This window comes from Bombina bombina, chromosome 2 (genome assembly GCF_027579735.1).
Source record: "Bombina bombina isolate aBomBom1 chromosome 2, aBomBom1.pri, whole genome shotgun sequence".
Classification (NCBI taxonomy): Eukaryota; Metazoa; Chordata; class Amphibia; order Anura; family Bombinatoridae; genus Bombina; species Bombina bombina.
In genome coordinates this window covers 614447728-614462533 of record NC_069500.1, presented here as the reverse complement: position 1 = coordinate 614462533, position 14806 = coordinate 614447728, and the positions used below count along the sequence as shown (strand labels likewise).

The following is a 14806-nucleotide window of genomic DNA, read 5'->3' as shown; positions in this document are numbered from 1 at the left end:
ATACCTGAAAAGGTAATTTCAGATAATGGCCTGCAATATAAATCAGGTGACTTCGAAAACTTTGCAGTTTATTGGGACTTTGCACATGTAACTTCCAGTCCCCACCATCCACAAAGCAATGGTCTTGCAGAAAAGACAGTGCAAACAGCAAAGACCATACTAAACAAAGCAAAAGCTGAAGGAAAGGACAAGTACCTCAGCCTGCTGGAACACAGGAATACCCCGGTGGATTGATTCAAGTCTCCCTCACAATTGCTCATGAGTAGATGTCTACGTTCTATCCTGCTTACAACTGGTGAACAAATGCAGCCTCAGGTAGTTGATCAAAAATGTGTGCGTGCCAAAAGAGAACATAAACAAGCTAAACAAAGACATTACTATAATCAAACTGCACAGCCTTTGTCCACATTGACACAAGAAAATACTATTCGTTTTCAGCAAGCCAGTGGTCAATGGGTGCCTGCCACTATTCTGCAGCCTGCAGACACACAAAGATCTTACCTCATCCGCACCAGCGATGATGAAGTTCTCTGTTGCAACCAACGACACCTGATGGAAACTAAAGAACTGCAACTAGAAGCACATGAGCCAACCCTTGAGATCCCAAGCACAACCACAAATACACCTGCAATCCCAGAACAACTGAAAGAAGACACTGACAATGCTGAAACATGCACAGCAGGTTTTCAATTCACACGTTCTGGTCGTATGGTAAAACCTAGAAACATTCTGGACCTATAATATAAAATATAAATGTGATATTCTAAAATTTCATAAAAAGGGAGATGTAATGTTATTAACATGTCATGTGATGTGTTTGTCAATTTGCATACAGAATGTTGATTGGCTGTTGGTGTTTCTACCATATATGGTAACAAGTTCAGTTAGGATTATAAACAGTTAGTGACTAGATGCAGATCTGTGTTCTCTGAGTTATTCCTTGGTAAGACACTAATTTGAGTGACTACACAAGAACAATACAATATAGAACAAGATGGCTGCTATTTTTGGAAAGTGACTAAAATGTGTGCGTCCTTTATACCTGATTGTAGTCAAACTTAAAAGTGTTGTAAAAGATAATAATACACACACCACACACACTCTCATGCAAAAAGCACGCACACCACACACACTCTCATACAACACACTCACACAACACACACTATCAAACACCACACACACAAGACACACTACACACATTCTCATGCCACACACACACACTCATATAACACACACCACACACTATCATGCAAAACAGACGCACACCACAAATACTATACTACAACAAACACACAAGTCATAATCCAGTAAACATGGTGTAGCGACCCAGTAAAGGGTACTGATCCGTGGTTTTAAGAACCCTGCCTAGATTATTACTCCAGTTGTAAATTTATGATCTATCTATAATGTGCCACACCTAGTTTTAAATGTTTAAATGCATTAATGGTAAAGGGGATTTCTGACAGTGATTAGCCCAAGCACAATATATTAAAATATACCAAATAGTCCTTACTTTTAAAACAATCATGTTTACTCCAAACGTACCTCTCCATTCTATGAGTGGAGACCCAGAATGAGAGTGGAACATACATAGATAAACGCTGCTCTTTCATAAAGTTGCTTTGCCTTGGAAACACACCACCAATTCACTTCAAAACAGATTTGTAATATAAATTGATAGACCCCTTTTACTTCAACAGTTTGTAGTAAAGGAGTGCTTGCATTAGTAATTAGTAAAGACAAAATTTGAGAGACAATTTTTTGCATTTTGGTGTTTAAAATATTTCATGGGTCTTCTGTTTAACTTGAAACAAGTATGGTCTTTATGGAGGCCAGGCCTGTACAATTATTCACTCTGCTTTGGTGCTAATGCAGGAGTCAAGAATCTAAGGCCTAGATTTGGAGTTTGGCGTTAGCCATGAAAACCAGCGTTAGAGGCTCCTAACGCTGGTTTTAGGCTAACTCCGGTATTTGGAGTCACTCAAAAAAGGGTCTAACGCTCACTTTTCAGCCGCGACTTTTCCATACCGCAGATCCCCTTACGTCATTTGCGTATCCTATCTTTTCAATGGGATCTTTCTAACTCCGGTATTTAGAGTCGTGTCTGAAGTGAGTGTTAGAAATCTAACGACAAAACTCCAGCCGCAGAAAAAAGTCAGTAGTTAAGAGCTTTCTGGGCTAACGCCGGTTCATAAAGCTCTTAACTACTGTACTCTAAAGTACACTAACACCCATAAACTACCTATGTACCCCTAAACCGAGGTCCCCCCACATCGCCGCCACTCGATTAAATTTTTTTAACCCCTAATCTGCCGACCGCCACCTACGTTATACTTATGTACCCCTAATCTGCTGCCCCTAACACCGCCGACCCCTATATTATATTTATTAACCCCTAATCTGCCCCCCACAACGTCGCCTCCACCTGCCTACACTTATTAACCCCTAATCTGCCGACCGGACCGCACCGCTACTATAATAAAGTTATTAACCCCTAATCCGCATCACTAACCCTATAATAAATAGTATTAACCCCTAATCTGCCCTCCCTAACATCGCCGACACCTAACTTCAAACATTAACCCCTAATCTGCCGACCGGAGCTCACCGCTATTCTAATAAATGTATTAACCCCTAAAGCTAAGTCTAACCCTAACACTAACACCCCCCTAAATTAAATATAATTTTAATCTAACGAAATTAATTAACTCTTATTAAATAAATTATTCCTATTTAAAACTAAATACTTACCTGTAAAATAAATCCTAATATAGCTACAATATAAATTATAATTACATTGTAGCTATTTTAGGATTAATATTTATTTTACAGGTAACTTTGTATTTATTTTAACCAGGTACAATAGCTATTAAATAGTTAAGAACTATTTAATAGTTACCTAGTTAAAATAATTACAACATTACCTGTAAAATAAATCCTAACCTAAGTTACAATTAAACCTAACACTATACTATCATTAAATTAATTAAATAAAATACCTACAATTACCTACAATTAAACCTAACACTACACTATCAATAAATTAATTAAATACAATATCTACAAATAACTACAATGAAATAAACTAACTAAAGTACAAAAAATAAAAAAGAACTAAGTTACAAAAAATAAAAAAATATCTACAAACATAAGAAAAATATTACAACAATTTTAAACTAATTACACCTACTCTAAGCCCCCTAATAAAATAACAAAGACCCCCAAAATAACAAAATGCCCTACCCTATTCTAAATTACTAAAGTTCAAAGCTCTTTTACCTTACCAGCCCTGAACAGGGCCCTTTGCGGGGCATGCCCCAAGAAGTTCAGCTCTTTTGCCTGTAAAAAAACCATACAATACCCCCCCCCCAAACATTACAACCCACCACCCACATACCCCTAATCTAACCCAAACCCCCCTTAAATAAACCTAACACTAAGCCCCTGAAGATCTTCCTACCTTATCTTCACCATACCAGGTTCACCGATCCGTCCTGAAGAGCTCCTCCGATGTCCTGATCCAAGCCCAACCGGGGGGCTGAAGAGGTCCATGATCCGGCTGAAGTCTTCATCCAAGCGGGAGCTGAAGAGGTCCATGATCTGGATGAAGTTTTCATCCAAGCGGGAGCTGAAGAGGTCCATGATCCGGATGAAGTCTTCTATCAACGGCATCTTCAATCTTCTTTCTTCGGGAGCCATCATCTTCCATCCGATGCGGAACATCCTCTTCTCCCGACGCCTACTAGCCGAATGAAGGTTCCTTTAAGGGACGTCATCCAAGATGGCGTCCCTCGAATTCCGATTGGCTGATAGGATTCTATCAGCCAATCGGAATTAAGGTAGGAATATTCTGATTGGCTGATGGAATCAGCCAATCAGAATCAAGTTCAATGCAATTAGGCAGATTAGGGGTTAATAATTGAAGTTAGGTGTCGGCGATGTTAGGGAGGGCAGATTAGGGGTTAATACTATTTATTATAGGGTTAGTGAGGCGGATTAGGGGTTAATAACTTTATTATAGTAGCGCTCAGGTCCGGTCGGCAGACTAGGGGTTAATAAGTGTAGGCAGGTGGAGGCGACGTTGTGGGGAGCAGATTAGGGGTTAATAAATATAATGTAGGGGTCGGCGGTGTTAGGGGCAGCAGATTAGGGGTACATAGGGATAATGTAAGTAGCGGCGGTTTACAGAGCGGCAGATTAGGGGTTAAAAATAATATGCATGTGTCAGCGATAGCGGGGGCGGCAGAATAGGGGTTAATAAGTGTAAGGTTAGGGGTGTTTAGACTCGGGGTACATGTTAGGGTGTTAGGTGCAGACGTAGAAAGTGTTTTCCCATAGCAAACAATGGGGCTGCGTTAAGAGCTGAACGCAGCTTTTTTGCAGGTGTTAGGTTTTTTTTCAGCTCAAACAGCCCCATTGTTTCCTATGGGGGAATCGTGCACGAGCACGTTTTTGAGGCTGGCCGCGTCCGTAAGCAACTCTGGTATCGAGAATTGAAGTTGCGTTAAAAATGCATCCTTTATGTGGACTCTCAATACCAGAGTTATTTTTATGGTGCGGCCAGAAAAAAGCTGGCGTTAGCTACGCGGGTCTTTACCGACAAAACTCTAAATCTAGCCGATAGATTTTTTTTGTTTTTGCATTCGAGTTCAACTCTGCTTGTCTTATTTTATTCAATTTCTTAATTTGGCTTAGTTAAAGGTAAAAATGGAGGGATAGGGAAGTAGGCAGCAATTAAAGGGGTCTTCCTGTTCTAGTGTTTGAAGTTTCTGCCTTTTTTCAGATGATGGCTTAATATTAACCCAATGTACCATGGCTTTATGTGTTGTCACAGAGAATGAGAACACAGTTTAATGGTTACTACAAAAATCATGTTATTTCTGTTCATGTGGATTTTGTTACTGGAACAAAACACGCCAGTCCTTTTAAATACTGATGCTGTAAACCATCTGTCTGAATTCTTTGTATAAAGAAAATGTACATTTAAAGGGACAGTAAAGTCAAAATTAAACTTGTATGATTAGGATAGAGCATGCAACAACTTCCAATTTAGTTCTGTTGTCAATTTTGTTTCAATCTCTTGGTATCTTTTATTGAAGAGAAAACTAGGTAGGCTCATAAGAGCTCAGGAGTATGCACATGTCTTTAGTACTTTATGGCAGCAGTGTTTTGCAACATTATTTGTAGCTTTGTTATACAATGTTGCAAAACACTACTGCCATAGAGAACTAAAGACACATGCACACTCCTGAGCTCTTATGAGCCTACCTAGTTTTATTCTTCAATAAAAGATACCAAAAAAAATATATAGAATTTGATAACAGAAGTAAATTGGAAAGTTATTTACAATGCCATGCTCTCTCTGATTCATGAAAGTTTAATATTGACTTTACTGTCACTTTAAGTTATAAACGTACAAGGTCAATACTTAGGATCATAGCAGAAAATGCAGACATTGTGAAAGCACGTACATATATTCAAATCATATTATTTAGTCTGGAATGGTAGATATAGTGTATATGCATTATTCTGGGGAAGGGTTCTTACTGTTATTATCATCATCATTTTTATTATTAAAGGGACATAATACTCATATGCTAAATCACTTGAAACTGATGCAGTATAACTATAAAAAGCTGACAGGAAAATATCACCTGAGCATCTCTATGTAAAAAAGGAAGATATTTTACGTCACAATTTCCTCAGCTCAGCAGAGTAAGTTCTGTGTAAAATGTTATACTCAGCTGCTCCCAGCTGCAGGTAAAAAAATTTAAAAAAATGAAGAAATGAACAGCAGCCAATCAGCATCAGCAGTGCTGAGGTCATGAACTCTTACTGTGATCTCATGAGATTTGACTTAACTCTCATGAGATTTCATAGTAAGCTTCCTTTACCTGATTGGTGAAATAATATGAGAGTGCACAATGCTAGTCCCTTCAGATGTCCCAGGACAAACACACTAAAATGCTGCTTAGAAATCCTTTACAATGGGAGGTGGCTACTGAGGAACTTTTGAGGTAAAATATCTTTCTTTTTTACATAGAGATGTTCAGGTGATATTTTCTAATCAGCTTTTTACAGCTATGCTGCATCACTTTCAAGTGTTTAAACATTTGGGTATTATGGCCCTTTAATATTTATACAAGGTTGAATCCAAAACCTACTATAATGGAAAGCTTTATCTTCTTTGTAAATAGGCGCCACACCACTTCATAAAAAGCCCTAATATAAAAACTTCCAACTTGTGTTAAGCTACTGTTCTGTGCTAAAATCTGCTTCTGATTCATACAAGTTTTGTAGATGTGATCTCAGGCAAAGAACAAGCATTACATTTTTTTGTACGGTATAAGGTTTAATATCCTCAGAGATATTGTAAGTAGTCTTGTTGCCTTCTCAAGAAAATTCACAAGCATTAGCAAGCCTTCGGTAATAAGTGCCACTGTGCCTTTGTAAATTCAGCTTGACACAGTAATGTATATCAATGTCAGACAGGGTCCACGAGATTACAGCGGAAACATCACATACGTGTTTCCTGCATTCTACCGCACATCATGCCCATTGCTGTTTTCTCTTACGTGTTGCTTTAACAGACCGTTTACAGTTTAATTCTCTCTTTGTCTTACATTTTCCAGGCAATATTGGATGTTGTTATTAATTTGCAGTTTAGTCTGATTGAGAAGCTATGGCAGACTTTCTGGCGTTACAACCCGACATCTCCAGCTGATGGAACCACCATTACAGAATCAGGGTCAGTAATATCTTCTGGCCTTATCAACCTCTTCAATTCAAGAAATAGTGCAATATGAATTTTAAAGCATCATATTTTTTAAATGATTACTTGCATGAATAAACTGTTCAGGGTGATGTAATATAATCTGTGTTTTTATTAACTCAAGTTGTGTTATCAGTTCCCAAAGATGCCACAGGTGTCATTAGCTCTAAAAGGCCACATTCATAAAATAATAACTGTGCTCTTGTAATTATTAGTTAAATGTATTTTATAGACAATGCTAAAGCAAGATTTAAATGCTATATAAATTCAAAATTCAAAATGTGATATTAACTAGTATGTGTGATTTGGAAATAATAATACCCTGTAAGAGTCCCATGCAACATATTTCGTCAAAAGACACATTTCCCTCATATATCTGAAAGGAGGCAAATAAATATGTTAAATATTTTTTTTGAATGAAAAAGGTTAGGTTAAAGCTATTTAAAGCTATTTAATGAACATGAAATGCATATTTCTACAGAATTCATTCCTAACAACACAATGCTCATTGGCTATTGTCCATGCTTACTGTCTGTTAAATTTCTGTTAATAAACAGACGCAATCATGCAAACAAAAAGTACATTTACTCAGAACAGGAAAATCCATTTTCCAAAAAAAAAAAAGACAAACTAAAAACTGTAGTACTTTTACAAAAACAAAAGAAAATATTGCTTTAATTGGCCCCTAAAGTACCAAATTCTAGACACATAGGGCTAGATTACAATATGAATGCAAAAATATTAGTGCTATTGAACACTAACACCGCACAAGTTAAATCAATAGTGCACTTATTCTTAAGCTCATATTACAAGTTAAAAATTATCTCTCAGGCATGCTTACATCTGGATATTAGATAGCTCAACCGCGCTAAGTCTCTCCCCCCCAAGACTTCTATGGGGCGTGTTAGAAAACCCTGTTCTAGCTTTTGCTTGAGCACTAACACGAAGGTGCGATAACCCATGTCCTCTAAAAGCGAAGGTGCGTTAAGAAATAGTTGAAATGGCATTGTTCTTCACTTCAAAGAAAATGCTTTTTCTTTCTAATGACATGGATCATCATCAATTACTGTTGGGAATATCACTCCTGGCCAGCAGGAGGAGGCAAAGAGCACCACAGCAGAGCTGTTAAGTATCACTTCCCTTCCCACAAACCCCAGTCATTCTCTTTGCCTCTCGTGCATGGAGGAGGTGAAGTGTTTGGTGTCTGACTTCAATCAAGATTTTATTATTTTGAAAGCAGAGCAAGCTTGCTCTGTTCTTTCCTCTGAAGATGGGGTGTAATTGTACTCCACAGTAAGGCAGTGATTGATTATAAAGCAGTTAGGAATTTGTAAGGTGGGCCTTGCTGCGTTTTCCTAACACTCTGCTGCCTTAGTACAGAAAGCCAGAATAGGTTTATTCTGATATTTCTTTTTTTCTACAGGCCCATGTGAGGAGCGGCATCCTCTCACACCAGGTAAGCTGTCCTCCTGCCAGACGGCTAGATGCAGGTAAGTGCTGTTTATCTTTCTTTCATGTAATTAGCAAGAGTCCATGAGCTAGTGACGTATGGGATATACATTCCTACCAGGAGGGGCAAAGTTTCCCAAACTTTAAAATGCCTATAAATACACCCCTCACCACACCCACAATTCAGTTTTACAAACTTTGCCTCCCATGGAGGTGGTGAAGTAAGTTTGTGCTAGATTCTACGTTGATATGCGCTTCGCAGCAGGCTGAAGCCCGGTTTTCCTCTCAGAGTGCAGTGAATGTCAGAGGGATGTGAAGAGAGTATTGCCTATTTGAATACAATGGTCTTCCTCTAGGGGATCTATTTCATAGGTTCTCTGTTATCGGTCGTAGAGATTTCTTCTCCTACCTCCCTTTTCAGATCGACGATATACTCTTATATACCATTACCTCTACTGATTCTCGTTTCAGTACTGGTTTGGCTATCTACTATATGTAGATGAGTGTCCTGGGGTAAGTAAGTCTTATTTTTTGTGACACTCTAAGCTATGGTTGGGCACTTTATATGTAAAGTTCTAAATATATGTGTTTAAACTTATATTTGCCATGATTCAGGATAATCAGTATTCCTTCATTCAGACTGTCAGTTTCATTATTTGGGATAATGCATATGAATATATATTTTTTTTACCTTGAAAATTTTCAATTGACTATTTTTCCCTGCGGGCTGTTAGGCTCGCGGGGGGCAGAAAATGCTTTATTTTATTGCGTCATTTTTGGCGCAAACTTTTTTGGTGCAAAATTTGGTAATTTCCGGCGCATTAGTTGACGCCGGAAGTTGTTCGTAGTTACGTCATTTTTTTGACGCATGTGTATTCAGACGGTTTTTTGCGCCAAAAAATGTGGGCCTCGGTTTTGGCGTCAGAGGATCATTTTTGGCGCCAAAAGATATGGGCGTTGTATTTGGCCCCAATAATGTGGGTCACATTATTTTAGTCTCATATTTTTTGCTGCTTCTGGTTGCTAGAGGCTTATTTGTTTTGCATTTTTCTCCCATTCCTGAAACTATCATTTAAGGAATTTGATAATTTTGCTTTATATGTTATTTTTTTCTATTACATACTGCAAGATATTTCGTATACTGTTCCTGAATCAGAACATGCTAACGGATTACTGTTGACTGATATCAGTCCTACCAAAGCTAAGTTCATTTATTTTAATGTTATGAATGTTTATCTTTAGCTATGGTTTGTAAAAAGTTATCATGATAAACTTTTACATGCAGAATCTATTAGTATTTATGCTTCATATATTGCTATTCTTTTTACATCTTATGTACAAGATATACTTAGAAATTTATAAGAATATTTTTCTGATTCTATGTTAAAGGCTTTGTCTGACATTGCGCCTTCTAATTAAATTTTTTAGGTCTTTTTTAAACTTCTTTTTTAGTTGATGAAGTTTCAAATGACCAACAACATACTGAATTATCCTTCTCTGATGATGTTTTTTCTCATTCAGAATTTTCTTCATCGGATATTGACACTAACAAATCTACTTTTTTATTTTTAATAGAGTACATTTGTTCTTTGTTGAAAAGGTGTTGATTATTTTGGATATTGAGGTAACTAGTTCTTTTTCAAGACTAGCTAACATTTTATTTCTGCTTATTTAATCTTCTGTGTTTTCAGAGGTTTTTTTCCAGTTCCTGATACTAGGGAATGGAATAGGCTGAGAATTTTCTTTTATTCCTTCTTCAAGGGTTTTAAATTATATTCTTTGCCGGCAGTTAATTTTAGTTTTGAGGGTTCCCCAATTTAATGGGGCTATCTCTACTCCTGCTAAATATGCTATTATTTCTATAGCAAAATAGTATTTATTTTCTTTTAGATGGTTGTATCTTATTTAAGGAAAATTATTTATTTTCAGGTACTTTTTCTTGGACCTGTAATTTATTTGGATGATGTTGCAATTGCTTCATTTTTCTGTTTGGATACTTTAAGATAAAGTATCGGATTATTATTTATTTAGCATTGTTAAAGGGACAAAATCTTCTGCTCATTTGAAGTTCAGACTAGGTGCTGTTGCATTGTTTTATTGTCTTGCATTTGTTGATTATGCAAGTCCAGTGTGTTGACTGGTCCTTTAACTTGATTAACATGCTAATAAATTCATTTGTGTCTTCATTTTATTGAATATTTTCGCAAATGAGGTTTAATCTATGTCTTTAGCTGTTTTAGCTAGAAGAATTTTGTGATTTCTAAAAAATCCATATTTCTTTTTTTTCAAGATAATCAATTATTTGGTTCATAATTGGATTCAATTCTTAACTGTTACTCTGGGCTTCAAGATTGAGTTCTAAGACTAAAACTTTAAGCTTATATTAGGTTTGTTGTTCTTACTAAGGAACGAAATCCTAAATTCTTACCCAAGTAACATGTTTTTAATTTGAAGTTTTTCAGTTCAAAATCAGCTCCCTAAATTTGCATGTATGTGCCGTATTTCAGCTTGGCTGGTAAGGGGCAGGTTAAGACTTTTTTTGAAATTTGTTTGTTCTATTTGGTCCAAATTTCTTAGATTTTGGGTACAGAATAAGATTCAGTGTAAAACCGTCTGTGAGAAGTCTTTTTTTCTGTATTATATTCCAGCTATTCCAGTAAGGCTAACACTATCCTTAAGTGTGTTTCAGTCCTATATATTTTGGGTTTTGATGAAGCGCGGCTGATCACCCGTTGGGGATTAAGCGCTACTCAGACCTGGAGTTTTCTGGGGTATTTATTCCAATTCCATTTTTAGGAAATGGGTTTTGGGGTTTTATTCAAGACTATTCATTGTTCTAAAGATAGAAAAACTTTCTGAATTGTCATATAAGTATACCATCTTTTAGAATGGTGTTTATATAGTCTATTTTGCCTTTTTTTGGTCAGTGATGCATTATTTGTTTACAATAGATACAATAGATGCATATCTTTTTGAGATTCTCTTTTTTGACAAGCATTACCAATTTGTTGCTTTTCCTTCTGGTCTAGCGACAGTTCTAAGAATCTTTTCAAGGTTCTCAGTGTTCCTTTTTTGGACAGTCTCGTGGTACTGGCTCAGTCTTTCGTTCTGCGGAATCTCATACGATTCAACTTTGTTTCTTCAAGACATGGTTAGAGGATCTTTTTATCAAAAGCTTCTTGATTCCTCACACAAGGGTCACCTTTTTTAGGTTTCCAGATAGTTTGTGGCAATGTCTTTGTCTCTAACAGACAAGTGACAATTTTATTGGGTTCCGTCTGTCGGAACCTTCAGTCTCTATTATTTCCTTCAGTTGCTATATATGCATGGAAGTTTTAGGTCTCATGGCTGCAGCATTGGATTCGATTCCCTTTGCTCATTTTCATAGGAAACTTTTCCAGTTTTTTATGCTGAATAATGGTGCAGGGATTCTAGGATATCACTTTTTATATCTTCGAATCCTAATGTTTAATTATCTTTGATTCGGTGGTTAAGATCACCATCATTTAGTTCTACAGGTCTCTTCGGTTCTTTCAACCTGGACCATGATCTCTACAGATGCGAGTCTTTTAGTTTGGGAGGCTGTCTGAGAATCTCTGTCAGCACAAGGGGTTTGGAAATCTCAGGAGGCGAGATTACCATTTGATATTTTGGAACTCCGTGCATTCTCAGAGTTCTTCAGTTTGGTTTCTTTTTTGAAGAAGAGACATTTATTGTTTTTTTCCAGACAATGTCACAACTGTGGCATATGTCAATCATCAGGGTGGGACTATCAGTCCTTAGGCTGTGACAGAAGTATCTCGGATATTTGCTTGGGCTAAATCCAGCTCCTATCTAAATTCTGTGGTCTTTTTCCCAGGTATAGACAATTGGGAAGCGGATTATCTCTGTTAGTCAAGCATTACATCCGGGAGAATGGTCTCTTTACCAAGATATGTTTTTCAATTTTTCAGATGTGAGGGCTTCCAGAAATAGATCTGTTGGCATATCATCTAAAACAAGGAACTTCCCAGGGGCCTATTCAGGTCCGGGGATCCTCAGGCAGAAGTAGTGTATGCATTGACACTTCCTTGGAGTTATCATTCTGCCTATATTTTTTTCATCTCTGGTTTTTCTTTTAAGAGTGATTTTCAAAATCATCAGAGAGCAATATTTGGTGTGGCTGGTGGCTCTAGCATGGCCACACAGGTTTTGGTATATGGTTCTTGTTCGGATGTTCAGTTGCCAATCTTGGTTACTTCCATTAAAGCCAGACCTTATATCTTAACATTCGTTTTTTTCATCAGGAATTCAAATTAATAATTTGATGGTATGAAAATTTAACGCTTAGTACTTAGTCATAGAAGTTTCTCTGACTCAGTGATTAATACTATATCGCAGGCTCGTAAATCTATGTCTAGTAGGATTTATTATCGAGTTTGGAAGATTTACATCTCATGATGCTCTTCTTATGAATTCTCTTGGCATTCTTTTAGAATTCCTAGGATTTTATAGTTTCTGCATAAGTTTTTGTCTGCATGTTCCTTGAAAGGACAAATCTCTGCTTTTCCTGTGCTGTTTCACAGTAAGAATTGCTAAATCTTTCTGATATTCATTGTTTTGTTCAGGCTTTGGTTCGTATCAAGCCTGTCATTAAGCCAATTTCTCCTCCTTGGAGACTTTATTTGGTTCTGAAGGCTTTACAGGCTCTTCTGTTTGAGCATATGTTTTCTTTGGACATTTTTCATGGAAAGTATTGTTCTTTTTAGACATCTCTTCAGCTAGAACAGTTTTTGAATTATCTGTTCTTTCTTGTGAATCTCCTTTTTCTGATTTTTCATCAGGATAAGGTGGTTTTTGCTGTCCTCATTTCAATTTTTACCTAAAGTTGTGAATTCTAACAACATTAGTAGAGGAATTATTGTCCCTTCCTTGTGTCCTAATCCTAAGAATTCTTTGGTAAGATTCTTACATTCTTTGGATGTGGTAAGAGTTTTTGAAATATTATGTTGAAGCTACTCAGATTTCAGACAGACTTCTAGTCTATTTGTTATCTTTTCTGGTCTTAGGAAAGGTCAGAAGGCTTCTGCCATTTCTTTGGCATCTTGGTTAAGCTTTTGATTCATCATGCTTATTTGGAGTCGGGTTAATCCCCGTCTCATAGGATTACGGCTCATTCTACTAGGTCAGTTTCTACTTCCTGGACTTTTAAGAATGAAGCTTCTGTTGGTCAGATTTGCAAAGCAATGACTTGGTCTTCTTTGCATACTTTTACTAAAGTCTACCATTTTGATGTTTTCTCTTCTTCAGAAGCAGTTTTGGTAGAATGGTTCTTCAGGCAGCTGTTTCAGTTTGATTCTTCTGCTTATAATTTCAGTTTTTTTCATTATAAAAATTTAAACTTTTGATTTGGGTAGTGGATTAATTTTTCAGCGGAATGGGCTGTCTTTATTTTATCCCTCCCTCTCTAGTGACTCTTGCGTGGAAGTTCCACATCTTGGGTATCTGCTATCCCATACGTCACTAGCTCATGGACTCTTGCTAATTACATGAAAGAAAACATAATTTATGTAAGAACTTACCTGATAAATTCATTTCTTTCATATTAGCAAGAGTCCATGAGGCCCACCCTTTTTTTGTGGTGGTTATGATTTTTTTGTATAAAGCACAATTATTCCAATTCCTTATTTTTGATGCTTTCGCTCCTTCTTATCACCCCACTTCTTGGCTATTCGTTAAACTGAATTGTGGGTGTGGTGAGGGGTGTATTTATAGGCATTTTAAGGTTTGGGAAACTTTGCCCCTCCTGGTAGGAATGTATATCCCATACGTCACTAGCTCATGGACTCTTGCTAATATGAAAGAAATGAATTTATCAGGTAAGTTCTTACATAAATTATGTTTTCAGGTTGGGAGTGTAAAAAAGGCACTTTAGGGAATTCCTGCAAAAAGCTTTTATGGGAACACACATATATCCTAGTTAGGATATGATTTTAGGCAGGGAGCAGGCACTTAATGTGACATGAAGAGAGACTGTTTTCCCTTTATTAGAGATGAGGGGTTAATTAATTGTAAGTGACAATCTGAGGGAATATGCTCTGTTTTGCTAATCCAGCAGAGAACAGAACCATATCAGTTAAACCCAGGTTTGATGCTGTCTTAGGGTACTGATGCCTGTTTTCTATGTCCTACTTTATGTATGTGGGCGGAAGTGCAAGCTATTAGTTTTTTTTACCAATATCGCTTAAGTGGACAGGCAATTTGACCTTTATGACATAGGTAGCTTAATGTGGGGGTGAGAGAACGGGAGTTTGTGTGCCAAATAGCCGGTGGCGCACTGTTCGGTTGAACAAGCTAGTTGGTCTTTACCGATCTCGCTTATGGTCCTTGGACAGGCATTCTGACGTTAGGTATGCTTTTAATAGAGTGCGGGTATTTGCGTGCCAGTGGCGCCCGTTTTTTTTTTCTTTGACCCCGCATCCTTCTTGTTGTAGTTCTGAGCGGCGCCATTTTTGGAGCTCATGTAGTAACTTGTGACCCGGTTCCTTCTCCGGCATGAGGAGAGAACGGCGTTCTTGCTTAAGAGTCTCAGAATTTTTTTAGTCT

At 37.2% G+C, this 14806-nt stretch overlaps 1 protein-coding gene across 1 annotated transcript in view; it reads left to right on the top strand.

The window, feature by feature from the left end:
* The window catches only part of RFX3 (regulatory factor X3), a 445346-nt gene that overhangs the window by 352405 nt on the left and 78135 nt on the right, over positions 1-14806 (top strand). The window contains 1 exon segment of the mRNA XM_053702543.1: positions 6633-6748. Coding sequence (XP_053558518.1) covers positions 6633-6748 — 116 coding nt within the window.